The 27,446-nt window shown below is 41.5% G+C and overlaps 1 protein-coding gene and 1 long non-coding RNA gene across 10 annotated transcripts in view; one reads left to right on the top strand and one right to left on the bottom strand.

The window, feature by feature from the left end:
- Positions 1-27,446, bottom strand: part of LOC309510184 (uncharacterized protein) — an 85,661-nt gene that overhangs the window by 12,645 nt on the left and 45,570 nt on the right. For 5 of the 8 annotated variants that reach the window (XM_082185035.1, XM_082185036.1, XM_082185042.1 and 2 more), the window contains 2 exons: positions 21,401-21,447; positions 20,584-21,325 (listed from right to left, as the gene is read on the bottom strand). The exons of 1 other annotated variant lie outside the window; for it this stretch is intronic. In XM_082185035.1, the coding sequence (XP_082041161.1) occupies positions 20,736-21,325; positions 21,401-21,447 (637 nt within the window). In that variant the 3' untranslated portion in view covers positions 20,584-20,735. Of the gene's footprint in view, positions 1-20,583; positions 21,326-21,400; positions 21,448-27,446 lie in introns of those variants that run through there. 2 more of the 8 variants (XM_082185037.1, XM_082185039.1) reach the window with 1 other exon arrangement.
- On the top strand, positions 579-8,129 carry LOC309512662. 2 transcript variants are annotated; one of them, XR_014211132.1, is made up of 8 exons: positions 580-996; positions 1,078-1,264; positions 1,500-1,594; positions 1,678-1,775; positions 2,728-2,790; positions 6,629-6,831; positions 7,579-7,709; positions 7,838-8,129. It is a non-coding gene; the product is annotated as an uncharacterized lncRNA (long non-coding RNA). The 2 variants fall into 2 exon arrangements; XR_014211131.1 differs by having other exon boundaries at positions 579-1,264.

The raw sequence follows: 27,446 nt of genomic DNA, 5'->3' as shown, positions 1-27,446 counted from the left end.
CAATCAATAGAAACATGCAGTTTAATTTGAATAAATAAACTATAAAGTCCTATCTATAATCAATAGAAAATTAAACTGAATATAGGCTAAATAAATGGATAGTCCTGCAGCACGGATTTTTATTGCAGATAATAACAAATAAATAATTATTGATAGGCCTACTTGTTAAAAGGGCTTTGGGTTTCATTTATTTGGCTAGTCTACTGTCATCTGTCAATAATAGAAAAAAAAAAAGAATTAACGAATTAATTAAAACGATTGAATTAATTAATAAATAATAATATTGACGCACATGCTTTTCTGTCTCATTTATGCAACATCTCTCTCTAATAACTGCATTAATAACTGCATAAAGCCGGGAACACACTTTAAGGCCGGTTATGAATGTAATTTGATACTTTGACTGATCATGCCCAAACGCGTGTTCAGCGCGTTCAGTCTGTGTTCAAAGTCGGTGTTTAAAATCTGCTGCAGTCGATGAAAACAGTCAGAGAATGTGTCATCTAGTCGTGTGTCCCCAGCATTAGTCTGCTATCAGTGGCTCAACCCTCCGTTACTAACTCTACCTAACCCTAACTCAGCATTAGTCTGCTATCAGCGGCTCAATCCTCCGTTACTAACTCTGAAATGACGTTTTGGAATTAGCAACGGAGGCATGGGATTAGATGCGTAAGAAATTAGTCCTACATACAAGAGCGTTTTAATGACAAAAACTTTACAAACGTCTTGAAATACATAATCTGAACAATGTTTCGAGGTGTGGTAACTGTAGTATAAGCGGAATAATTGACTTCAGGCCGTTGAATTATTAGAAAAATAATGCACACCCGAGGTGTAACGGCCACTCCGCTTCGCGTCGTGACCGCATTACCACCTCGGGTGTGCATTATTTTTCTAATAATTCAACGGCCTGTCGTCAATTATTCCTTACTTAATGTACATAGTTCTTGAGAAGCAGCAACACCATTTCTGGATTATATTGTGGGACATGCTTTTGTAAGTTGCATTTATATGAATTCGATTTTTAAATGAATCTAAATTAAGTCTAAAATGAATTACAACTCTTGTTTTTTTCAGCCAATGTATAATATCGTAATCTTTGAAACCACAAATGAAGTCGAGGTTGTCCCCCATAATTGGGTAAGGGTCAATGTTTGTATGTGGCCTCCATACAAATATGAAGATAGAGTTAAAGCCATAAAATCAATGGTAAAGCCAGGACCATCCTGGACTCCCTTCAAAATCCGGGTTATTTTTACTAGAGGTACATATCCTTAGCTTCCATGGGTCAGATTTACTAACAGGTTGCACCAGCATAAACCGTCTTTTGGTGTCGGGATTTATTAAAGACACTAAAAAGGTGTGAACAGTTATTTTTGCGGCTGACCTTGTTATATATATATATATTTATTATTATTATTTTATTTAATTTTTTCATAATTTCTCTTTAATGTATTTTTTAGTTTGCTTCACAGAAACCTTGTTGTTTATCAATACAGAAACATATGAAGAAGCTCGCCCAAAACTACCAGAGGCAGAAATAAACACAGACCTTACAGACGTGGACTCGCCCCCCGTGAGAAGAAAGACACATGTAAACACAGCACATACAGAGCAGAGTATGGCTGCTGAATGAGGACAATCAATTGAATTATTTATTTATTTATTTTTCTTCAGTAAAAGGGCACGTTTTTTCGATGATAGTGAAACTGAGGATGAAGCAAACTTTCCACTTCCAGCAGCGCCAGAAGTGCAAATCAACCCCATCAGGAAATGTAAGATTGGCCAATTTGTGCAACACTTATAGTTCTATTAATTTGTTTAATTAACACATTTGTTTTTTGTGAATTCATTTGAGGAATGCTATCATCAGTTCTGGAAATACACTTTTGCCTTTGAATTTAGTAGCGCTGTCACAAACGATAACTTTTTTGTAATCTGTTTTTTTTATGCTCTGCTTGCATGCTCTGATAATATCTTTCTAGGAGTATCTATGAAATCTGATTATGTTGCATTGAACTGAATAAAGAATAATATATTAATTTGAATATATATATATTTTTTTTTATTATTATTATGGGCCTATTTTCTGTCCAATTTTTGTGTTACTTTAAAAATAATTGTGGCTATTTTCATTTATTGACTTGTATTTTATTTTTTTTTTCAGGAAAATTATTGATTCTTTTTGCCAAGTGCATCCAGAAGTTTCGGTTTCGGCCCAGAATTTTAATTTCGGTGCATCCCTAATTAAAATACATGTAAAAACAATGAGGCACACAATTGGTTTAAATAAAGCAGGGCTCGACATTAAGCCTTGTCATGTAAATCGGTCATTCATTTGGATTTTTTTGTGTTGTAAATATAATTTATTTTGAAGCAATATTCTCATCAATGTTAAATCAGCTTTGACGAATCTAAATCTGCATATTTTTACATTGAAAGGGCATTTTTGCCCTAATCGTATTAAATGTGTGCTCCATCGTTCATTTTAAATTCTTACATTTGAACAATTACTTTTTGAATAATGAGACACTAGGGATTTTATAAATGATCGCAGTATGTTTACTGAGTTCATGTGTGATGCACTCATTTGGTTTGATTTCTCGAGAGGTTGGGCAAGCCTCAACAGCGCAAACCTTGCTGACAGTACATTATTATCATTCACTTTCGATCGCCACACACACTAAACTATTGTAGAATCATTCTCCCTCTTGTTTTCCTGTACAGGAACCAGCAGAGCAGGGAATTACTCTCTACCACAGGCCAGAGAGGACGCAGAGACAATGAATTGTAAGTATTTGAAGAAAACACATGTAATCGTCCAGTCGTTTTATGAAAAAAAAAAGGTAGGACAAATTGCAACAGAAGCAAATTCAACTGATTTTTGTATCCTGAATATGTCCTGAGAAAGGGGGGGAAAAAGCCCAGAAAAATCCCTTTAGGGGAAAGTTTATAAAGACCCAAATATAGCCGATTCATTATTTTTCTCATGAATAGGGTAACATTTTTAACCTGTATATCACCATGAGAATTACTGAGTTGATTACTTGCATCAAGACAAACCAAAAAATTATACGTTTTTTAAAATTGTTTGTTAACATGGGCAAATGGTGCATAATCTAATTATGTATGTGCAAATTTGCATAAATACCACAACAGATCTAAACATTGGGTATAGCCAGGTGAAAATGTCTTGTTGGCATATAACAGTAAAAGACTTGATGTTAACCCTTTAAGGTACACACCATGAAAAAAGCAAAGGAAAAATTATTTCTTTGCATTTTTTTTTTTATTCAATTATGATAACAATAACAACAATCAATTTTTTTTTTTAAATTAGACCCTACAGTTTTAGATACAGTCCTCTACCAAACGGTTGAGACGTCTGTTCATAATAAAAGAACAACATTCACAATTAAGTGCGTGTGTGCGTGCAAAACTTTGATTTGAATTTTTGGGGGGGTTTTTTTCTTTTATTTTTATGTCAGTGGGAGAAAAAGAAAACCTCCACTAAGCTTTACAGACACTGTTATGAATATGGTCAGACTACTTTAAACCACTGTGCAGTAAGGTCTTCTTTGTAGAGTTTTAAAGATGATTTAAACAAATACAACACATATTTTTGGTGGTCGTGCAACAGCACAAATGATTTTGGTCAGATGATGGTTCAGGTGTGTCCTGGCTGTAGCTCTGCCAAAGAAACAGTTTTCAGGGAGTTTTTCCCCATTTCTCCTCTTCTTTTTGGACGGTGGTTTAGAGGATGAACTTGTTGAGGCAACCTCCTCCTCATCCATTGAATCAAAAGAAGTGTCCCCACTCTCTTCTGCTGGTGTGGGCAGATAATCTGGATCATCTACGGGGTCATCATCACTCAGATCCGCATCTGAGGCACAAGGGCCAGAAAAGTGCGTGGTCTTGAACCGTAAAATGATTTGGCGTCCATCTATCATGTCTAAAACATAAAGAAAACAATTTGTATTACAAACCATGTACTCGTGCTAGTCATATAGTAATACACAAACATAGTCGATTTTAAATTATGAAATTAATAGTAACACCAGAATTGGTATTAATTATTCAAATTTATTCTTGATATTTACCATATATACAGTAGAGAAATGGTGAAAAAATTATATTGATCAAATATTTTTCATCAAATATGTAATTGAATAATATTAAATTAATCATTTTAACAACACTAACCCTTTTGTTCATTGTAAATAGCTAATTTTACCAACATTAGCTAATTTTACCAACATTAGCTAGCTTCTCTACCATAAAATGACAACTCAACCGTTTGGTAGAGCATGTTTTGAAAAAATGATTTGACCCTTATAAGACTTATTTTTGTTTAATTAAGTTACATAATTCTGTTTAACAACTCCTCAGAAACGATATGTCAACAAAATAGTCTTACCTTTAAAAGTCCCGCCGATATGCGTCATCAAAGGATGAGTGAATTTTCGCTGTGTCACGTGCTGTTTGAAGGAACACTGAAAAGGCATGCCGCTCACAGACACAGTGCCATCTAGTGGATTTCTTTAGCATTGCACAATTACCAAACGATAGAGATGGCTCATTCAGGTTGAGTTAGGCTTGATGCATTTTTCAATGAAATATAGTGACTTAAAGTCTGGTCTACCAAATGGTTGAGTAGTACCTTAATTAAGGTCTGAATGGAACCTGTTTAGGCGACCCATGAGCATTAATACATAGAAGGAAGTACTTTAAACCAGCCTTTATTAATTATTGCAGAGATGGGGTTTGGGGCTGGGTCTGTGGGACTGTTTCTGGGGGACGAGTCTGAGGGAACAGGAGAGAAGGGGTAAGGAGAATGCAGAAGACAAAAGGTAGGCTAAGTAAAATAAAAAGTGAACCCCCAGAAACAGTCCCACAGACCCAAACCCCATCTCTACAATAATAATAAATAAAGGCTGGTTTAAAGTACTACTTCCTTTATGTATAATCCCCAATGGGATTCTTCAGGGCTTTTTTTTCTTCTTCTTCTTTACTCAGGACATATTGAGGATACAAAATCAGTTGAGTTTGCTTCTGTTGCTCTTTGTTCTAGGTTGACCCCCATTTTGGTTTAAAATGACTGGATTTTAATGTTTTTTGTTTTTTTTAGCTTAGAATGTTTATAGCTGTGTCTGAAACCGTTCACTCATTCACTAATCCCTATATAATAGTGTATGGCGTTTGAGTGCACTATATCTGGAAGGAGTGAACGAAAATAAGTGAGTGAATTCGGACGCTGACGTTTACACTGCGCGTCGGAGAGCTGGAGCTGTCGCAGTAAAGGCTTCGTCACACGTGATAAAACTCCTTCTATCTTACATGTTACTTACTTTATAAAATAATATTAACAACAATCATATTGACTTTATTTTGTATATACCTCCGTGCCAGCTTTGTAGTTTCATCGATTGAAATTGTTAAAAACTCACGTTCACAGATGACAGGGTCGTTGAGGCGACCGTTATGATTACACTCGAATGACAGATGATCAACGAATATTTTTCAAATCATCCACCAAATTATCATCTATTCCTTACAGTTTAACGAGTTAAAACACATTGTTTTAATGCCTAAGTAATATTTTAATTAAAAAAAAATTACCTTATTAATAATTTTTTCATTTAATTTGAACAAGTCATCTATATATTGTCTCAATATTTTAATACGTTTTATTCAAGTAATGATCAAGAATAATACAAATGTTAAAAATAAGGATTAAACAAATGTTAAAGCAGAAATAAGAGTAAGCTGTAAAGTAATCTCTGGTTTAAACTCACTCGCTCCCGCACTTTCATGCGAGCTCAGTCCTCTACGCATTGGATTGTGGGAAATTGTGCTTCAGCAAGTGTACATCGGATGTACGCTCTAGTTCAGAGAGGATTGTGGGTAAAAGTAGTAAACAAATGTAGGGAATGATGTCGTTCACTCAGAATTCGGACACCACTACAAAATGGCCGACACCCTAAATAGTGCACTATATAGTGGATAGGGAGCGATTTCAGACATGGCTTATATCTTTGTGTTTTGTGTTAATATCTAATGTTAGCCAAATTCAGGGTGACATTATTTATGGCTTGTTTTGATGCCAAAAACAAATCCACAGCAACCAAAGGAGGACATCAACACCATTGAAACAGACATCAGTAACCCGTAAATTTACAATAAAACCTTTTCTTCCCATTTAACCCATAACCATATTTTACCCATATAACATGTGCTAAAGGAATCACATCCCACACTTTAGACATGGAGAGGCAGAGGTCTTCTTAAGTTGTAAGTAATACTGTGTCAGTTCACTAACACTGCATTCAAATCTTACAGGTTTACCCATATATCCAAAATACTGTTACACAACATACATTATCTTTCACAACAATTTAAGTTCTAAAACTGACCGTGTTTTACTCATTAACCTATTAAACCAAATTATGTACAACCAAATCTGCAGAGCCATAGAGTAAAAAAGAGTTTTACTTCCTTCTACTGTCATTTAACATGTTCAAACTAATATATTGTTGTGGTGTTCCCCTCTTTAGCATCATCCCACACTGGTGTCAGTGAAGGTTGGTACTGACGTTTTTTTTTTTTTTATGCTTTTTCTTTTTTATAGCTTGGATACGCAAAATTCTTGCAAACCAAGAAATGATCAAAGAACAGATGGGAACATTGGTTAAATTGGTCTACGAACTCAAAAAATGATCAACTACAGAAGACAGCCCAACATTAAACACAGACTGTTTTCCACTGTCAAGTTTTCAACAACTTCAAGTCATTGAGGGGCAGCTGCAGCAGGAAGACTACAAGACAGCTGTGGTAAGATTTCATATTTCAATAGAACAATTTAACTCCTCAATTAACTGTGTCAGTGTTTTCATCTCTTGTTCATTGTACATGGTACAGAAGGTAGTCAACCATATGTTAAAATCATATCTGTACTGGCTGGGCCGGTTCGACATGGAATGGTTAAGCAACAAAAAAGGTTTGGCTTGGTGAAGAAGCGGCAATTGAACTGATTTGCTTAAGTCAAAATGTGGATGGTCATAGTTGGCACTAACCAATGAGATTGATGGTTGCGAATAAGTTCCTCCTACTGCTGAAGGAACTGAAATGAATGTAAATTAGCTAATGATTTACTCACCCTCAAGTCATCCTAGGTGTATATGACATTATTCTTTCAGACAAATACAATCAGTTATATTAAAAAAATGTCCTGGCTCTTCCAAGCTTTATAATGGCAGTGAATGGCTGTATATTTTCCAAGGCCTGTCTGCTGGAAACTATTTTTTTTTCTTATACTAACGCATCGCTTCGCTTCAAAGAGCCTTTATTAACCCCCCAGAGCTGTGTGGAGCACTTTTATGATGGATGGACGCACTTTTATGCACTTCAAAACAGAAACGGCTATTCTACTATCCTTTTATAGGCTAAATCGTTATAGGCTAAATCGGCAAAAAAATGAACTGTTATATTGACCGGTAAAAGCCCACCCCGTTTTTGAACATTCTAATCAAGTATGATGTTTGCTTGTTCCTCTATTTGTGCATATATTTATTTTTACAGATAAACACGTTAGCCTTGAGGGGAGGCACAACAGTAAAGGAAAGTGTATGGCGGATTCTGAGCTTCCTTCTATCAAACGACATGGCCCGGCAAATGAACTGGAGGGGAATCTCTGAAAACTGTAATTAATGGTATGGCTTTCTGAAATTAACTACTGCGTTTTATTTGTGTTTGGTGTCAGCTAAAAAACAATTCCCTATAAATGTTAGATTTTATAATAAATAATAATAATTTGCTTATTTACTGTTGGTCATTGTAGCTGCAGTCAGAAGAAACCGTTTGACTTCCACTGCAACAGACCAGGAAGTAGAAAACTGGATAAAGAGATGGCTGCAGCTTTCCGCAGACAGGGATGGAGGCCGTCGGGCAAGACAAAAAAATGGACTGTTTCCTGGTTCTGACACTTGCCTGTTCGACGGACTGCCCTTTTGCCTTGCTCTGTTTTTGAACTATAGATCTGATTCTCCACTTGTTTTATTAAATTCTCCTGGTTCTGAGTGACACTTGCTTGACCTTGTTCATAATATGTATGTAGACCTTGGTCTAATGTTTTCTTTTGGACTGGTTTCTGGCAGTCCTCCCCTTCTGGACCTCTGCCTGTTTAATTTTATACTTGTTATATTTATATAATATGTATTTATAATATGTATTGTTTCCTGTTTTTGATTACTATTTTACTATTTATAAATGTAAAAGTATTCATGAAATATTTATATTTATTAAATCACTTTTGACTGATTATTTGAGTATTTTCTTTATTATATGATAATTAGATCTGGGCCAGATGTAGCCCATGCCATTTCTGAGATCTGGCCCACGTCTGGCCCGGTTGTCATTCCATGCGGTATGTGGGCCAGAAGAATTTGGAAGATGTGGGCCACAACTAAACTGTCTAAACTGTCAAAAATAATCAGTCTAATTTTCGGCCGATCATTTTTTACATGTGTTGTGTCTGACACTCCAGGAATGCAAAACACTGACCAGGTTTAGGGTCAGGGTTTGGGTTAGGCAATTAGTTGTGATGGGTAAGGACAATTCAATGAATTGTGTTAATGAATGTCCTAATAGATGTAAGAATGTGTGTGTGTGTGTGTGTGTGTGTGTGTGTGTGTGTGTGTGTGTGTGTGTGTGTGTGTGTGTGTGTGTGTGTGTGTGTGTGTGTGTGTGTGTGTGTGTGTGTGTGTGTGTGTGTGTGTGTGTGTGTGTGTGTGTGTGTGTGTGTGTGTGTGTGTGTGTGTGTGTGTGTGTGTGTGTGTGTGTGTGTGTGTGTGTGTGTGTGTGTGAGAGAGAGATACAGACAGAACTGGCTGGCCAGAGAGAGACACATCTATGTCAGAGAGAAGTGGAGACTGAGCAACAGTCAGGGATGTTTTATATAAAAAAAAATGAAATTATTTGCCCTAACTTCATAAAATAAAACAACTTCAACATTTATTATGTGTAAAAGTCAGTGACGCGCTCTCACATTCTCTCTCTCTCACACACACACACACACACACACTGAATTCTAAATTGTTCATAGAATTCTGAAATGTTGATTAATTGTCCTACTTACTTTTTTATTTTGACTGTTTATTTGACAGGGACAGTGCACAATTTAAACAATTGCACCAGAGTTAGCTAACAGCTAATTTGCATCTGTTGTCCCTGGACAGGTAGACAAAACAAAAACAAAAGACTCAAAACAACCACTAAACAACAAATACACTACATACTGTAGCAACAATGACATCCGGCCAGCTGCTTTTCACATTAAGTGAATCATGAGGGTGTCGAACACATCTTCTTTGTCCTTAGGAAGACAGCTCTGGTTATTATTATTCCCTATGGGCTAATTCACCAGCGCCAGGGTGTCTGGAGCCCCCCCAGTTCAGTGTGAACTCCCCAATAGACTCGTGACATTCCAACGCACACACACAAACATACTCTGGACTTTGAAACAGAAACCCCCTACAGAAAAGGACTTTTACCCATAAAGTCACTATTAAATGTACTAAATATATCCCTTTTTGTGTTAAGAGGTGTGTGTAAACCATAGGAAAGCATATATGTCCTATTGTAACATTAATAGAACTGCAAATGCCTATACTAATGCATAATAATGTATCTTTGCATTGCTACAACGTCTATTCATTTGATTCACATGACGTCACTGTAGCTTTGCGCCGCCATCTTTGTCACGGCGCTGATCCACTTGTCCGTGCGACACTTCTGTCGCGCCGCTCTCCACTATATTCCTATGGGTGACGTCAAGCGACTTTGACGCGCCTGCAAAGCATTCCGGGAAGGCGGCGCTTCATTTGGAAAAATGCTGCGCGTCAAAAAGCTGGCCGATGCCCATCTTTATGCAAATTAATTCCGTTAAACGCGACGCGACTATCCAATAGAATTAGAGCATATGGAGACGGAGGGAAGTCTCTCGCAGGTCCTCTGTTCTAATACGCTACATTTCCCGCTCGGTCAAAACCACGCCCATAGCGGTAAACGCCCATCAACGTACCAATGTGGGGAGGCGTCGCGACACCACGCGACAGTCGTGTCGGACAAGTGGATCAGCGCCCTACACGCGACAAAGTGACACGATACCATTCATTTCAATGGGGAGCGGGCGACTTCCGGCGACATGCGCGGTCGCGACCGTTGGTGACTGGATGGGGCGTGTCTGGCGACACGACAAAGTTGAGAAATGTTTAACTTTATGCAAATGAAGAGCGACTTTCGCGAGCGACAACCAATAGGAGTGGAGCCTGGAGCGCGCGTCATCATCCTTCTCCGCTCAGCACCTCGCCCCATCGACAGAAAGATGGAGGAGTATTTTTTAAAATCTAAAATACTACTGTTATTGTGTCATGAAATGTAGTTATAAGAGTTTTTCAGTCGAGAATGTAGTTGTTTAAAGCTCAAATATGTGGTTTGTTTACAGATAGCGCCTATTTTCAATTTTGATCTGATATTTTCGGAGTTGTGAGACCCAGGTACTCGTTCATTTAACTTACATGCTTTACGAGTCTAGATATTTAATATTTTCTCTCCAGAATGTTTGTTTTTAGCGGCAAGAAAACTGATTCGCTGTCATTGGATGTTATTCATAAACATTACAAGGCAACCAGTAGTGGGAACGCCCACTAGCGACCTCATCGCCAGCCACCAGCGACATGCAGCGACAAAGTCGCTTGTAGTGTGAACGCAGCTTAATGCCTGCAATATGTTGTGCAGTTGGCTGCAACAACAGCCGAAAGAGGAACCCTGAACTGGTATTTTATTCTATACCAAAAGAAGAGAGAAGAGAGAATAATTTATTTAAAAGACTTGAAGTCTCATGTTGGTTTGTGGTTAATTATATTTCCATTATACTCTCAGTGGCCAACATTATACAGACAGATATCGACAGATAATGTTTTGTCTTCATTTTATTGTTGGATCTGTTTAAATGCACTTTATCATGGTAAGTTAGTAAGATTTGGGGTTGTTTTGAATATGTCTGTTAGTTAATACCTAAATCTAATAAATATTTTTTCTGAAGTTCATAAAGATATTGTCTTCGTCACATATGCGCTTTAGATGTTATTTTGTGTAAGTAACGTTAACGTTAGCTCTGCAGACGATGCATAATCTCAGCCTTGAAATGCATATGACTGGTTCTTGCAAAAATGATAATTCTGCCGTCATTTACTCACCTTCATGTGCAAATCCTTAAGTTTACTTTCCGTGGAAGACAAAGGGACATTTTTGAATATGTAGCCTAATGGAGACTCTTCTTGTCGATGTAATGAAAGTGAATGAGCCTACTGGGGGCTGTCACGCAAAAAAATAAAATAATAAAAGACAAAAAAACATCACAAAAGTATCATAAAAGTGATCTAATACGACTCGTCCGTTATATTAATATCGTTATTCATATGATAGCTTTATGTGACGAACAAACTGCAATTTAAGTCGTTATATTATAATCACTGATGAGCTTTACCTCTTGATAGCTTTTAATCGCAGCCGAATCATTCAAAAAGATTCGACTCGAAAGATTCTTTCATTTCGATATTTGTGTTTATTAAACCTTCTCTATAATTGAACATCTGTTCTTTCGGACAGATATGGCAGTCTTTTATGATATTCGGCTGATGTCTCTGGCTGTGCTGATGGACGGATTAGATAGATTCATTCATACCAGCCGAACAGCTGCAGATTCATAGATTCATTCATGACATCGCCTTGACTCTCATGAACGCGCATGAAGCTCTATGACTTAAGTATTTCTATATCATGAAAGGCCAATTGGGGCAAGTCTGGGGCAGATAATAATGGACTAAAGAAAACTTGGGGTAACAAATAAGAATCGGAGCCTAAAATATAATTTTTCTCCAGGTATCTCTGTCTCTCTCTCTCATTCAAATGGGCAGTTTGGGCGGCCATACCGGGCGAGCCGGTCGCAAATATGGCGGCGTTCTATTTGTAGTGACGTAGGTGGCATCTATGAATATTCTATTTTTGATATCTCTGTAATCCTCTCCAGCTAACGGAGGTGAATTTCGATAATCAATTGCAGTAATTTGTATCGTTTGACACCTTTCATATGTCTGGAGCAAATCTTCTCAAATTCGATCTCAATCATGACTCATTCGAGTGGGCGTGTCTAACCGGACAAAGGAAAACCTTCCGCTCGAAATGCGCTAAGATGATTCGTCCTCCACGCAAAAGGAGGCGTACACGGGACACTGTTAAAAGTCTGAACCTTCAGTTTACACACTCTCTCAACCTCATTCTCTTCTCCCTCCTTCGGAAACTCTGGAAACCCAAGTCCGGACCGGCTGCGGCCTGCTTCTTTTCTCTTTTATTTCTTTGTATGTTTTTCTATAAGTCTAGTTTCGTTTTCCTATTCGCCTCTGTTCATTCACGAGCTGAATGAACTTAGCCTGAATCATTCTCGGTAACGTACACTTACCCGCTACACAACTCCGGAAGAAGACCAGGGGCCTCATGTATCAATCTTGCGTACGCCCAAAAACTTTGCGTACGCCAGCTTTCACGCTCACGGTCGTACTAACAGTGAAATGAACGCGAGAATGTGCGTTCCTCCACGCCAATTTCATGTCTGGCGTACGTACATTTCTCATTGTTTTTGTCCGTTGGCGACTCTTACAGGCAATGAAGTGAAGTTGCAAACATTACACAACGAATGGTTCTACAAGTCTATCGCACCACCACCTGTGGGAAGCATTGCTATTAATTTGCAGCTTATAAAATAAATGACATATATTGTCTCACGAGCCTTGTGGAAATATTCTATCAATTATGCAATTAAGTAAGAACATATAAAAGCATATGCAAATTGATACAACCCTTGGTCTATGGAAATGACAGCTTTGGTTTAATGTCCACCTTTATATCAGACCATTTCTTTTAAGGTCATTTAGGGTAGACTGTGCACAGTTGAGACACCTTAAATAACTTGCGGTCGCAGCAAGCACAAGTTGTGATTTTTGCTGTGCGTGCGTATAGTGTCCTCTTTGATCGTGGGAAATTTGAAAAACGGACGCATCTCCGATCCGAAGAAATCGGGAAAAGTTTTTTTTTTTTCTAAGCTATGACGTTCACTTCACCATGCACTCTCCACAATGAATAGCTTATTATCCTTATGTGACTGTTAAACGTATCACCACAAACGTTATTCTGTGCCCTAAAAACTGGCATATTTCATGGTATGTGTCATGCAAGGTAATTGCAAAATCTAGCGAAATGTGCGAGGTGGCCAGCGGGGGATAGTTGAGACACATATCTACTGTACCCCCGATAGAGCTCTATTAGGAAACACACTGTTTAGTTGTTCAGCGTTATGATAACAGGTTAAATGTCATAATAAGCCAGCATAGGACGCAAATGAAAATAAAATTTGATATTTGTGATATTTAAACTGTGTATTATTAATAAATATTGTTACATATCTTGTTCCTGCTTTATACATTTTAACCAGTGCTAATTTAAATAAAAGGAATGAATATAAATGGATGAATAAACAAAAATGTTGCCCAATTGTTATTTTCTTTATTTGTCTTTATTTTTTTATATTTACAATGAATGGTTAGTTACCTTCACATCATTAGAAATGGGTGTCTCAACTGTACCACATATTGGTACAGTTGAGACAAAGTTGAGAAAAAAGCACCTTATTTTTATGAGCTAATTGTGGAAAATATAAACTACTTGTGGGTATTATTGATTGATAATATCTTAGTCTACAAGCTAATGAAATGTCATGTGGCGTGTCATGTGGAAATTCACTTCTTTTCAATGTCTATTTTTGTGTGAAAAATCAAATCTCAACTGTACTCAGTCTACTCTACAGTGAGACTTTCAGATCCCACCGCATTGACGGCATCAGCCAAACTCTCCCATTCATATTTTTTCCTTTTGTTATTAATTCCGGAGGACAAAGTTCCAAATATTTTTTTTTTTTCGTTTCTACCTCCGATAGTAGCACTTTCTGTAAAGTTTCGTTTCTTGCCGACATTTTCTTACTGTTTTCTTTTGCCAAAGTGGACTCATTACCATATTTAAATTAATTTAATTAAGGGAGGAGACTGGGTGGGGCGTTGTGCTCGTGCATGTGCGCTCAATTTTACGTTAACTGGGATGTACAAAGAGAATATGCGTGGGATCCTTCGTACGCAGAGATTCATACATCTGGGTTTTTTTGTGCGTACGCACATTTACAGCTTTGTCCGTACGCAATGTTTTAGTATGAATTCAACGCAAGTCTTTGTACATGAGGCCCCAGGGGCCTCATTTATAAACGTTGCGTACGCACAAAAGAAGGCGTACGCCGCTCTCTACGCAATAATTGGTATTTATAAAAAGCAAACTTGACGGGAAAATGTGCGGTCCTTCACGCAAGCTCTGACCCAGGCGTACGCACAAAAACGGGTGAAATGAGAAATGGCGACACCGTCGGCAGACGGAAGAAACACGTGAAAGTGTGTGAAACTTTAGACCGTTGTGTAAAAAAATGACAATACTGCCTCTCATAAATAACATGAAGACTTTACAAAGCAAGTCTTACATTTAACAGCCTACACGAACACCCGTTTGATCGATCAAAGTGTAAAACAAACAAAATCAAACGAAAATTACAACAGAAATGCTAATTAACACATATTTGCAAAAAGAAAAGTGAAAAATGTTCTGCAATAATATTGGCATGTTGTGCAATTCATCCTCATAAATAATATAGTAAACAGAACGAAATAATGTACAAAACTGATATTCTCGTCAATGTGTCCATCTGGCGGAGCAGATAGATGCAATTAGATAGACAGATAGATAATTAGGGAGATATATAGATAGATAAATAGATAGATGTATTAATTGTCCACTGGGGAAAGTTGTTTTCATAGTAAAACATTTCTTCATCAGCTACGGAATCATGGTATTCATGCATATATGCCTTTAGTTTGTTTTATTTTTGATAAAATAACGTATGACGTATATCTCAACTCTGGCGATGCACTAGACGCTTTTTTGCCTCAACTTTGATGTCCGACCATTTCTTCTTTATTTCGGCCACGGTGACGGTCCGAGGTTGTGAGGCTGCAGCATACGCCGTCTGCAACCTTTTGCCACTCAAGTGCCTTTTTTGGCATTAGTAATGCCCACACTGTGCCCTCCAAACAACCTTTTACTCCTCTTTTCCACCTCGCCAACGATAACTTCTACTTCACATTCAGTGAAGTTACGTTTTTTTTTATTTCCTCTCTGTGTTTGCCAGGATTTCGCAATCAATGAATATTAACTTGTGGGCGTGTCACGGACTATTTATGGGCATCTACGGGCGTGACATGAAGCCGCAAAAGCTGCGCTACATTTAGAATTGATTGTGATTTATTAAGGGAAAACTGCGTAGGATGTGCGTGCGCACGGTTTTATAAATCCGAATATTTCTGTGCGTACGCACGTCCTATGTTTCATCCGTACGCCACTTCTGACGCAAATCCTACGCAAAGTTTTATAAATGAGGCCCCAGGACACGCATTTCAGCCCTAAAAGGAACACACACATATTCCTTTTTCTCAGCTCCACAAAAGATTGCATCAAACTGCGAGTATATAATCTGACATATTTTAAAGCTGAATCGATGGTGTCTCTCAAGAGGGTTCTTTGTTTATAATAAGTTGCCAGGCTCTTCTTCAATTCTCTGATCGCAGATTTTTGCTTTCACTTCCGATCTCATCTCTCCTCCTTCTCTCTCTCTCTCATCCTCTCTCTCATCCTTTTCTGTCATTCTATCTTTCTCTAATTCTGATCATTTTATTCTCTCTCTCACGTTATTCCTTATGTTCTTGTTTGGTTAAATGTTTGTTTGTTTTATTGTTTGCATTTTTACGTACGTTTATATTTGTAGCTCATATAATCTCTCTAGTCTACATCTATTAAAATCCATTTATACTTTAACTGTCTCTGTGTTTGAAAACCCACCTTATAAGTCAATGAAATCAAAGATCTAAGCTACAAGCTCGATATTATAGACTACCTTGAGTAGTTTTAATTCATAAACTCAGAAAGTTTGATGTTCGTGGCCAGAAGATAAACTGGAGTTTGTAAACGGGATACCCCTTCTTAACTGTGATAGTCTTACATTTATTCGCTGGACGAATGACTGATGACGAGACCAGTTACAGAACGAGGTATTTCCGAAAATTGATAAAGTAATGTATATGCGATTTATGAATTATGACCATGAGTTATGATTAGTAATATTTCCCAAATTCCCTATATTCTTGAGCTAATTCGCATTGACCCAGAGTCATTTACGTTACAATGCATTTACAAAAAATACATATCCATCAATTTAAAATTTATACAAAATATATATTGTATGTATATGTACATGTGTGTGTGATTGGGAATGCTTTGGCAATACATTGGAACAATTGTCATGACAATAAAGCACATATTGAATTAGAGAGAGAGAGAGAGAGAGAGAGAGAGAGAGAGAGAGAGAGAGAGAGAGAGAGAGAGAGAGAGAGAGAGAGAGAGAGAGAGAGAGATTCATCATATATTCATGTCGTTTCAATCCTTAATGACTGACGGCCACAAGAGGAACAATTTTGATTCTCTTTTAGTTTCTCTTTTCTGCTCAGATGATTCTGTCATGTTTAGTTTGAGTTTCTCCGGATCTAATTTAAAATAAACTGACCTGGAAAAAATAAATATAATGAGCATTTATTTATTTTTTTAATTCTAATTTAAAATGATAATTGTAATTGCAATATATATATATATATATATATATATATATATATATATATATATATATATATATATATATATATATATATTTAAAACCATATGAAACAAACACAATACTGTGTACATTTCTAAAAACTTGATAAATGTATTTTATTTACAGTTTTTTTGATAACACTATTGTACAGTGTCATTGTTACACGTTACATGTATTTACTGTAATAATATACACTCGAATGTATATTTCCTGAAGAAAATGTGAGTGGTGCTTGCAGTGGCACATGCTAACACAATTAACAATGTTGTGATTCCATGATATACCACGTTCTAGTATTTTTTACCATGTTTCTAACATGATTTACCACAAATTATCACATTATAGCATGATTTACCATGTTTCTAGCATGATTTACCATGATTTACTACATTCTAGCATGAATTAGGCAAGGCAAGGCAAGGCAAAGTTATTTATATAGCACATTTCATACACAATGGCAATTCAAAGTGCTTTACATAGAAGAAATTAAAATAATAAAAAGAAATAAGAATAATTAAAACAGTTTAGAAAAATAAAATGAGATACAGTACAGTACAGTCGGACGAACAGTGGCACAGTGCTCATTCAGTAAATGCATAGCTAAACAAAAGTGTTTTGAGTCTGGATTTGAATGTGACTACAGTAGGAGCACATCTGATCTCTTCTGGAAGCTGGTTCCAGCTGCGGCTGGCATAATAGCTAAAAGCAGACTCACCATGTTTAGAGTGAACCCTTGGTATTTCTAGCTGATATGATCCTAATGATCTGAGTGATCTGTTGGGTTTATATTCAGTGAGCATATCTGCAATGTATTGAGGTCCTAGGCCATTGAATGATTTATATACCAGTAATAATACTTTAAAATCAATCCTAAATCTAACTGGGAGCCAGTGTAAAGACCTGAGGACTGGTGTGATATGTTCATATTTTCTGGTTCTGCTCAGAATCCTAGCGGCAGCGTTCTGTATGAGCTGCAACTGTCTTATGGTCTTTTTGGGAAGGCCAGTGAGGAGTCCATTACAATAATCCACCCTGCTGGTGATGAAAGCATGCACAAGTTTCTCTAAGTCTTGTCTGGAAACAAAGCATCTAATTCTTGCAATATTTTTCAGATGATAGTATGCTGATTTAGTTATTGCTTTGACATGACTACTGAAACTAAGGTCTGACTCTAGTGTCACACCAAGATTCCTGACTTGATGTTTAGTTGTTTGACCCCTGGAGTGAAGGTATGCGTTCACCTTGAGAACTTCATCTTTGTTTCCAAATGCAATGACTTCAGTTTTATCTTTGTTTAACTGAAGAAAGTTTTGGCACATCCAACTGTTGACTTCATCAGTGCATTGGCACAAGGAGTCAATTGGGCTGTAATCGTTAGGCGATAGGGCTAAGTACAGCTGTGTGTCGTCTGCATAGCTGTGGTAAGCAATTTGGTTGTTTCTCATTATTTGGCTCATTGGGAGCATATGCAGGTTGAACAGGAGTGGCGCAAGAATTGAGCCTTGAGGGACTCCGCATGTCATGGATGTCCACTCAGACGTATGGTCTCCTATACTCACATAATAACCTCTCCCATCTAAGTATGACCTGAACCATTTTAGGACTATCCCAGAAAGCCCCACCCAGTTTTCCAGCCTGTCAAGAAGTATGTTATGATCGACAGTGTCAAATGCAGCACTGAGGTCGAGTAGTACCAGCACTGATAATTTTCCTGAATCAGTATTTAAGCGAATATCGTTTATTATCTTTATGAGCGCTGTCTCTGTGCTGTGATGCGGTCGGAAACCAGATTGAAAATTGTCAAAGTATCCATTCGAGCTTAAGAATTTGTTCAGCTGATTGAAGACAACTTTTTCAATGATCTTGCCTATGAAAGGAAGATTTGAGATCGGTCTATAGTTGCTTAATATGGTCTTATCCAGATTGCTCTTTTTCAGGAGGGGCTTGACAACTGCAGTTTTCAGGGAGTTTGGAAAACTCCCAGAGAGAAGTGAGGCATTTACCACTTCTAGAAGATCTGCTTCTAAACTGTTTAGCACACTTTTAAAAAAAGATGTGGGAAGTGTGTCAAGAGCGCATGTTGATGTTTTAAGGTGCTGTACAGTTTCTACCAAAATTTTGCCATCAATTTTACTGAAATCAGACAAAGTTACTACTTTTTCAGGTGGTCTGATCTGTCTGACCCCAGCGCAACTCAATGATGTGCTGATCACCTTTCTGATATTATTGATTTTGTCAGAGAAGAAAGAAGCAAACTCACTGCACTTGCTGTTTGAGAGCATTTCACTAGGAATCTGGCTTGGGGGGTTTGTCAGTCTCTCTACAGTCGCAAAAAGAGTGCGTGTGTTGTTTAAATTGCAGTTTATAATATTTGAGAAGAAAGTCTGTCTAGCTTTGCCTAGTTCCATATTGAAAGCATGCAGGCTGTCTTTGTAGATGTTATAATGGACTACAAGTTTTGTCTTCCGCCACATGCGCTCTGCTTTTCTGCATTGTCTTTTCATATTTTGCACTGCTGTTGAGTTTCTCTAAGGTGCTTTTTGTCTGCCACTCTTCTTCCTGACTTTCACAGGAGCAATATCATCAATTGCACTTTTAACTTTTGAGTTAAAAGAATCAAGGAGAAAATCAACAGAGTCAGCAGATATGCTTGGTGTTAAGGATATAGCCTTCATAAATAGTACACTAGTGTTCTCATTTAAGCATCTCTTCTTGACAGACACAGATCTAGCTTCAGTGGCAGGAGAGATCAATATATCAAAGAAAATACAGAAATTATCAGACAGTGCTACATCCTTAATAACAATCGATGAAATGTTTAGACCCTTACTGATAAGTAAATCTAGAGTGTGTCCATGATTGTGTGTGGGTCCATGTACATGCTGAGTCAGATCAAAAGTTTTTAAAACAGTTTTGATTTCTTTTGCCATATTGTTTTCTGCATTATCTATGTGAATGTTAAAATCTCCAGCAATGGCAAAACAGTCAAACTCTGAGGTAATTGTTGATAACAGTTCTGTAAATTCCTCAGCAAAGGCTGGAGAATATTTTGGAGGCCTGTAAATAATGATGAGTACTATGAATTACTATGGGCTAGGAAGTGTTAAGGTGATTCATGATTGGCTGTTTGCTGCCCCGAGTCAAACGAGACCACCCTCATGTTTCTATGACACTTCTATCCGGATATCCCTTTGATCTCTTTCAATGGAACTTGTTGCTAAGGTGCTCTCTAAATGGTTGCTAGGGCGTGGCTTGATAGCTTCACAATGATCCCGAGAGACTGATTGGTCGTCTGAGTAAAATGAGTGCGCCCCCTTGTCTCTATGACACTGTGATCCAGAGTTATGTTCAATTCAAAATCCCAATGCAATTTACCATAGTAGGAGAAACGTGTGTTTCATGGGCCGTCCTACACCATAGTAAGTCAATGGGGAAACTTTGGGCCGCTCCTCCCCCCCAGGGGTGCAACTATTACCCCATTGTGAGGTATGTTCTTACAGAGCCTGTCAGCCTCTTCAAATGTGGCAAATCACACGTTTCTGTGAAATCCTCTCTCAGAGATACGAGTGCTCAAAGATTCAGTCCAAACTCTCTTTTGATGAAGATTCATAAAGTGATTCAGTCAAAACTGGACATTAAAAAGCAAACGTGTAAAAACAGTGAAACTCAGGGTGACAAACGTTTATCATGAATGAAAATAACAGTCAAAGATCAACAACTGAAGAAACATGTTCAGACTGAAACAGGAACAAGCGTTTATTGACCATAAACTACAATAACATGATTAAACTGTAATAAAACATGTGAATTATTAAGTATTTATGTAATTACACACTTCTGATAAAAATGAGAAATTGGTAACACATTTTCTTTGTAATTTTTTTTACAGTGTGTGTGTGTGTGTGTGTGAGTCAGTGTGTGCTTGTTTAATGTGACACAGAGACACTGAAGAGTTATAATTATTAAGTCCAAATCCAGCATAAAGTGGTTCAGTGAATGTGTGTGTGAATGTGTGTGTGAATGTGTGTAAGTGTGTGAGTGTGTGTGTGTCAGAGACGCTGTAGAAGGACAGAGTGCCGGCCGACACGTCCACAAACACTCCTGCTCTCTTACAGGATCCTGAACCAGCAGAAACAGCAGTGCGGTTACTATTGTGACAGACAGTGAGTGTGTGATTAGAGCAGAACAGACTCCAGGACTTCTCATTCAGTCCAAACTCACAGTCAGAACTCTCTCCTTTCCTCTGGATTCCTTTATATGACACTGATATATCAGCATCTCCACTCCATTCAGCCTCCCAGTAACAGCGTCCAGTCAGACTCTCTCCACACAGAACCTGAGGACGATGTTCAAATCTCTCTGGATGATCAGGATACGACTGACTCTCAGACACACGCGTCACCTTTCTGTTCTCCTCAGACAGAACGAGATCAGTGTGTGTTGTGTTTGGATCCAGTGTGAGATCAACGGCATCTGAACACAAGAACACACACATTACAACAGCAACATTTACAACAACACACACTAAAACTGTGTTTGAGGACTTACATCTGTGTAGTCTTGATGTCATCATGAACTCTCCTCCGTGATCCACACTAGAACACACACACAAAATAATAATAACTTTAATTAAAGTTTAATTACACTTATGAGTCGTATTCAATATTAATACATTTGAGATTTTCTTGTTGATCAAACGCTTCAGGAAAATAAACTAATTAAAATTCAAACACTAACACACACACACACACACACACACTCTCTCTCTCTCTCTCTCTCTCTCTCTCTCTCTCTCTCTCTCTCTCTCTCTATGGCCAGACTGTGCTCGCTGAGTCTCTCTCTCACACACACACTGTGATCCACACTAGAAAACGTACTCGGTTACTAACGTAACCTCGGTTCTCTCTAGAAGAGGGAACGAGTACTGCGTAAGATATCTTACGCTAGGGGAAAATCCTTTTCCGCGAGATATTGAAGCCAAAAATTATCCTTAATTTTGTAATAATGCAAAACGCGTTGCAGCAGCAATGCAGACATAGGCGAGACAGCTCGCGCGCCTATTGGCTGCTCTGCGGCAACTGCAGCAGCCTATCGAGCGAGGCCTGGCGTGACGTCAGACCCAATCGGGGCACTTCGCGCCCGCTGCGTCACGTCCCGCCGAAATGGGCGTGGTCTAGGCCTATAAATATCGCTCGCAGGCAGCTATTATCTGGTTTTTCATCATCGAAGCAACCAGAGCGTGTGCATGCACGGCAAGATACGCAGTACTCGTTCCCTCTTCTAGAGAGAACCGAGGTTACGTTAGTAACCGAGTACGTTCTCTTACGAGAGGTCTCTCGTACTGCGTAAGATATCTTACGCTAGGGGACCCAATGTAAAACGCCGTGCATGCTGAGATCTGACACCAAAGACCCAAGGGCGAAAGCCCGGGGTACATATAGTGCACAATCACTCAGTGAACTCACAGGGAGTCCGGGAAGAGGGAGGGGTGCAGCCTCACTTTTCCACATAAAGTAGCGTCGATGGGACGCGAATTTCATCATACAGACAGGGCGGGGTACGGCCTGAACTGATGGGGAAAAATGTGGGTCTTACACGGTTTGCCCAGCTTTATACTGTCGAACGTTGAGCTGTGCTCAGCAAAACGCAGCATTCTGAGCTGAACGCATCAGGTCAGATAATACTGGTAGTTTAGACCGACAGCAGCCTGGCCTGCAGGGCGGGAACCTCTAGGTTATAAAACCTTATAAATGTAGACGGGGAGGCCCAGCCTGCCGCCATACAAATATCTTGCAAGGCAATCCCACTTGACCAGGCCCACGAAGAGGCCATGCCTCTCGTGGAGTGCGCTCTGACACCCAAAGGGCACTGCATGCCCTTGGAGGCGTATGCCAGCGCTATAGCATCAACTATCCATCTGGATAGGCTCTGTTTCGACGCGGCTAGTCCCTTAGAACGTCCGCTAAACGAAACAAAGAGCTGTTCCGTCTGTCTGAAAACAGACGAGCGAGACACATAAGCTCGTAATGCCCTGACTGGGCAAAGGAGGCTCGCGTCTCTTTCCTCATCAGGGACCGGTAGGGCTGACAGAGAGATAATCTGCGCCCTAAACGGTGTGTTGAGGGATTTTGGAACATAACCGTGCTTAGGTTTGAGTATAACTTTTGAGTCATTGGGCCCAAACTCCATGCACGCCGCGCTCACAGAGAGCGCGTGCAGATCCCCTATGCGCTTCACTGAAGCGAGAGCCAGCAAAAACACCGTTTTGAAAGACAGGTGTTTCAAATCGATTGACTGTAAAGGCTCAAATGGCGCACCTTTCATGGCTTCCAGAACCGTAGAAAGGTCCCATACGGGGACTGAGGGAGGTCTGGGAGGATTCAGTCTCTTAGCTCCTCTAAGGAAGCGGATGACTAAATCGTTCCTTCCTATTGACTGACCAAGCGTTGTTTCTGAGAACGCTGCTATAGCCGCCACATAAACTTTGAGCGTGGAGGGGGCCCTGCCCCCATCCAACAGCTCTTGTAGGAAGGAAAGCACCTCCGTCACATCACAGTTTGTGGGTGACACACCACGGGCTGTGCACCAGCCCGAAAACACTGACCATTTCGAAGAATAGAGTCGTCTTGTAGACGGAGCTCTAGCCTGCGTGATCGTGTTTAATACTCCTTTAGGGAGTCCAACATGTACCCGTTGATGGCCCAGACATGAAGGGACCATAGTTCCGGGTGAGGATGCCAGATCGAGCCGCGGGCCTGTGAGAGGAGATCTCTCCTCACTGGTACTGGCCACGGGGCAGTACTTGCTAACTGCATCACGGCTGGGAACCAAGGTTGGTTTTTCCAGAACGGTGCTACCAGCAGTACTGAGCATCCTTCTTCCCTGATCCGTTCTATCACCTGAGGCAGGAGAGAGACGGGGGGAAAAGCATAGAGCGGGCGGCGGGGCCACACATGGGCCAGCGCGCTCCTGCTCTTGGAGAAAAATTCTTGACAGTGAGCGTTTTCTTGAGACGCAAACAGGTCCACTTCCGCTCTGCCGAATTTCTTCCACAGCAGTTGGACTGTCTGTGGGTGTAGAGACCATTCGCCTGCCGGAACATTGTTCCTGGACAGTCTGTCCGGTCCTAAATTCAAGATCCCTGGCACGTGCGCTGCTCTGAGCGAGCGCAGGTTGCACTGAGCCCATACCAGGAGGCGTTCTGCCAGCCTGTACAGTTTCTCGGATCTGATGCCGCCCTGGCGATTTATGTAGGACACCACAGACATGTTGTCCGAACGGACCAAGACGTGGTGACCTTTTATTTGGGGACAAAAACGCGTCAGCGCGTTGTCTACTGCCAGCATTTCGAGGCAGTTTATGTGCAGGAGCTTCTCCCGTTCTGACCACAGGCCGAAGAACGGTCTGCCCTCGAGCAGCGCTCCCCATCCCGAGGTGGACGCGTCCGTGGACACCACTTTCACCCTCGAGGAAGTCCCCAGGCTTACACCTGATTGGTACCAGTCGTTCGCTTTCCAGGGTTTCAGAGCTGTAACGCATTTCTGATTGACCCTGAGGCGAAGCAAACCGGGTGCCCACGCTTCGCGTGGGACTCGCGCTTTCAGCCAAAACTGCAGCGGGCGCATGCGGAGCAGACCCAGCTGGAGCACTGACGATGCTGAGGCCATGAGACCTAGCATCTTCTGAAATTTCTTGAGCGGGACAAACGCGCCGCAGCGAAAAGAGTTCGCTGTGCGTCGAATGTCTACCGCGCGCTGTTGTGATAGTCGCGCTATCATGGATAGTGAGTCCAGTTCTGTGCCCAGGAAAGATATTTTCTGACTGGGTGACAGGGAGCTCTTTGCCCAATTGACACTCAGACCCAAATCCTCGAGGTGATCGAGTAAAATGGTCGTGTGTTCTATGAGCACTGCGCGAGATTGCGCTAGAATCAGCCAATCGTCCAAATAGTTCAGCACTCGCATGCCTCTCATTCTGAGGGGTGCGAGCGCCGCATCCATGCACTTCGTAAATGTACGGGGTGCTAGGGACAAACCGAACGGCAGGACTGTGTACTGATATGCCTGGCCCTCGAAGGCGAATCTCAAATATCGCCTGTGACGTGACGCTATCTGTATTTGAAAATACGCGTCTTTCAGATCTATTGACACAAACCAATCTCCTTGGCGAATCTGCACAAGGATTTGCCTGGTCGTGAGCATCCTGAACTGTCGCTTCACAAGCACTTTGTTCAGTTGCCTTAGATCTAGTATGGGTGTGAGACCCCCGTCTTTTTTCGGTACCAGGAAGTATCTGCTGTATAGCCCTCCCTCGCTCTGATCTTGAGAGAGAGGTTCTATGGCCCCTTTGCTCAATAGTTTCGTCACTTCGGCTCGAAGTAGATGTGCTACTTCTGTTTTTACCGTGGTCTCGACGCGCGCCACATAGCGGCGAGGGCGTCGGCGAAACTGCAGCGAATAGCCTCTTTCTATAATGTTCAGCACCCACTTCGAAACCCCGGGTAGCTTTGCCCATGCGTCTGCATGGATAGCTAGGGGTCGAATACGAAGCGCGCTCGGCTCGCTCAGCGATGGAGAAGCTTCGGTGTGCTGTAACACAAGCGTGTCGCTCGTGACATTTGAGGCATGGGGCGCGCTGATGACAGCGGGCAGATTGCTCGCGCTCGACTCCTCTGCGGTGGTTAACCGCGAGGGGGAGGGCTGGGCGGTTCCCGTGGGAACTGTCATGTCTATGTGTGGATGTGGGCGCGGGACAGCGGGCACATTTATCACACCGAAAGCATCGTTCGCTTGCGTGAAGCGAGTGCACGTTGGTTTCGTTTTTACAGAAACCGTGAGACATGCGTAACGTGGTGTTAGTGGGCACTGGGTAGTGGGCAAGTTCACCATGTTTGAAGCGCAACCGATCTGAGTCGGTTTTATGTGCGCGAGCCCTGTGTGACAGGCTGTGCTTATGTGTAGGGATGGGCACTGGGCAGTGGGCATTCTTACTACACACGAAACACCATCGGCCGTGGCCGGGACACCAGAAAATACACTCTTTTGGGGATTTATCTGGGTAGCCGTGAAAACGGCATTTGTGTGCAGGCAAGCGGGTGACAGAACCGACTTGTTGGCTGCAGAAAACACTGGAACAGTCACATTTTCTGGAACTGGACGAGCGAATAGCTTTGGTGTGAGTCCGGCCGCAGCGGGACTGGAACACCGTCGTTTTCCTAGCTGTGCTAGGACGACTTCGGGGCCTCGGGCTTCACCGTGATCCTAGGTCGCGAGCCGCGTCCTGCGGGGCGGCGACCGGATGAGCGAGAGCGCGGTCTCGCGCTTCTGGCCTGGCGGCGCTGTGAAGTGGAGGCAGTGGACGGTGGCTGTGGCTGTGAGCTCTGAGCAGACGGTTTCGCACGGCCTGCTGCAGAGCTGGAGCGCTTCGGGAGGAAGGGCTTCATAGCCTGAGACGCTTTCTGTACCTCTGCGAATCTCTCCGCGAAATCCTTGACGGAGGATCCAAAGAGGCCTGTAGCGGAAAGCGGGGCGTCGAGGAACGCGGTGCGTTCAGACTCGGCCATTTCCGAGAGCGTCAGCCAGAGATGTCTCTCAGACACGGTGAGAGAAGCCATAGTCCGTCCAATGGCTTGTGCTGCGGACTTAGTAGCACGAAGAGCGAGGTCCGTGGCACTCCTTAAGTCCGGCACGCAGATCGCATCAGGTCCTTCCTCATCCAGCTTACGGAGGAGATCGGCCTGGAAGATCTGGAGCGTTGCCATGGTGTGCAACGCTGACGCAGCTTGCCCGGCGGCGGAGAAAGCGCGGTGGAGCAAGCTTGACGTCGTGCGGCAAGCTTTAGAGGGTAGGGCCGGCTTAGCGCGCCGTCCAGCGGAGGGCGGGCATAAGTGGGCCGCTATCGCCTCTTCAACCGGCGGCAGCGAGAGGTATCCTTTGTTCTTGGCATCGTCAACGGCGGAGAATGCCAAAGAAACAGCAGGACGCACTCTAGCAGAATAGGGGGCGCTCCAGGACTTGGCGACTTCTTCGTGTAACTCAGGAAGAAAGGGCGCCGGTCTGGACACAGGCGAAGCGCGCTCCCCAGGCAGGAAAAATCCATCCAGCCGGTTGTGAGCGGGCTGCTCAGGCGAAGACCACTCGAGGCCGAGGCTCGCCGCGGCCTGTGCGAGTACTCGCATGAGTTCCGTCTCAATGGAAGCTCTCTTGCCTGACGATGTGCGGGCAGGGGGTGCGGGGTCCTCAGAGCCCGCCCAATCCTCACTGCCTGACGCCAGGATAGAGCAGGAATCATCCTCTCCCAGCAGGGCTTCCTCATCCGCGATATCAACGGAAGCGGCGGCAGACGGCGGCCGCTGTCCGTCAGGAAGCGAAACAGAAGAAGCCGGGGAAGCAAGCGGGCGAACCGGCGAGCTTTGGCGGCTGAGGGAGGGTTCCGGGGCCCGCTGGGCACGGCGCTTTTTACGGCGCGACGGGCGGGGGAGCAGTCTCGGTGAAGACGGCTAGGCGAGTCCTCAGAGTGGCCATTGCCATCAGCTCGCAGTGAGGGCATCCGCCGTCAGCGAGCGCGAGAGCTGCATGTTCCTCACCCAGGCAGG

The sequence above is a fragment of the Leuciscus leuciscus genome (assembly GCF_965113295.1).
Source record: "Leuciscus leuciscus genome assembly, chromosome: 1".
NCBI classification, from domain to species: Eukaryota; Metazoa; Chordata; class Actinopteri; order Cypriniformes; family Leuciscidae; genus Leuciscus; species Leuciscus leuciscus.
This window is presented reverse-complemented; position numbering and strand designations above follow the sequence as displayed.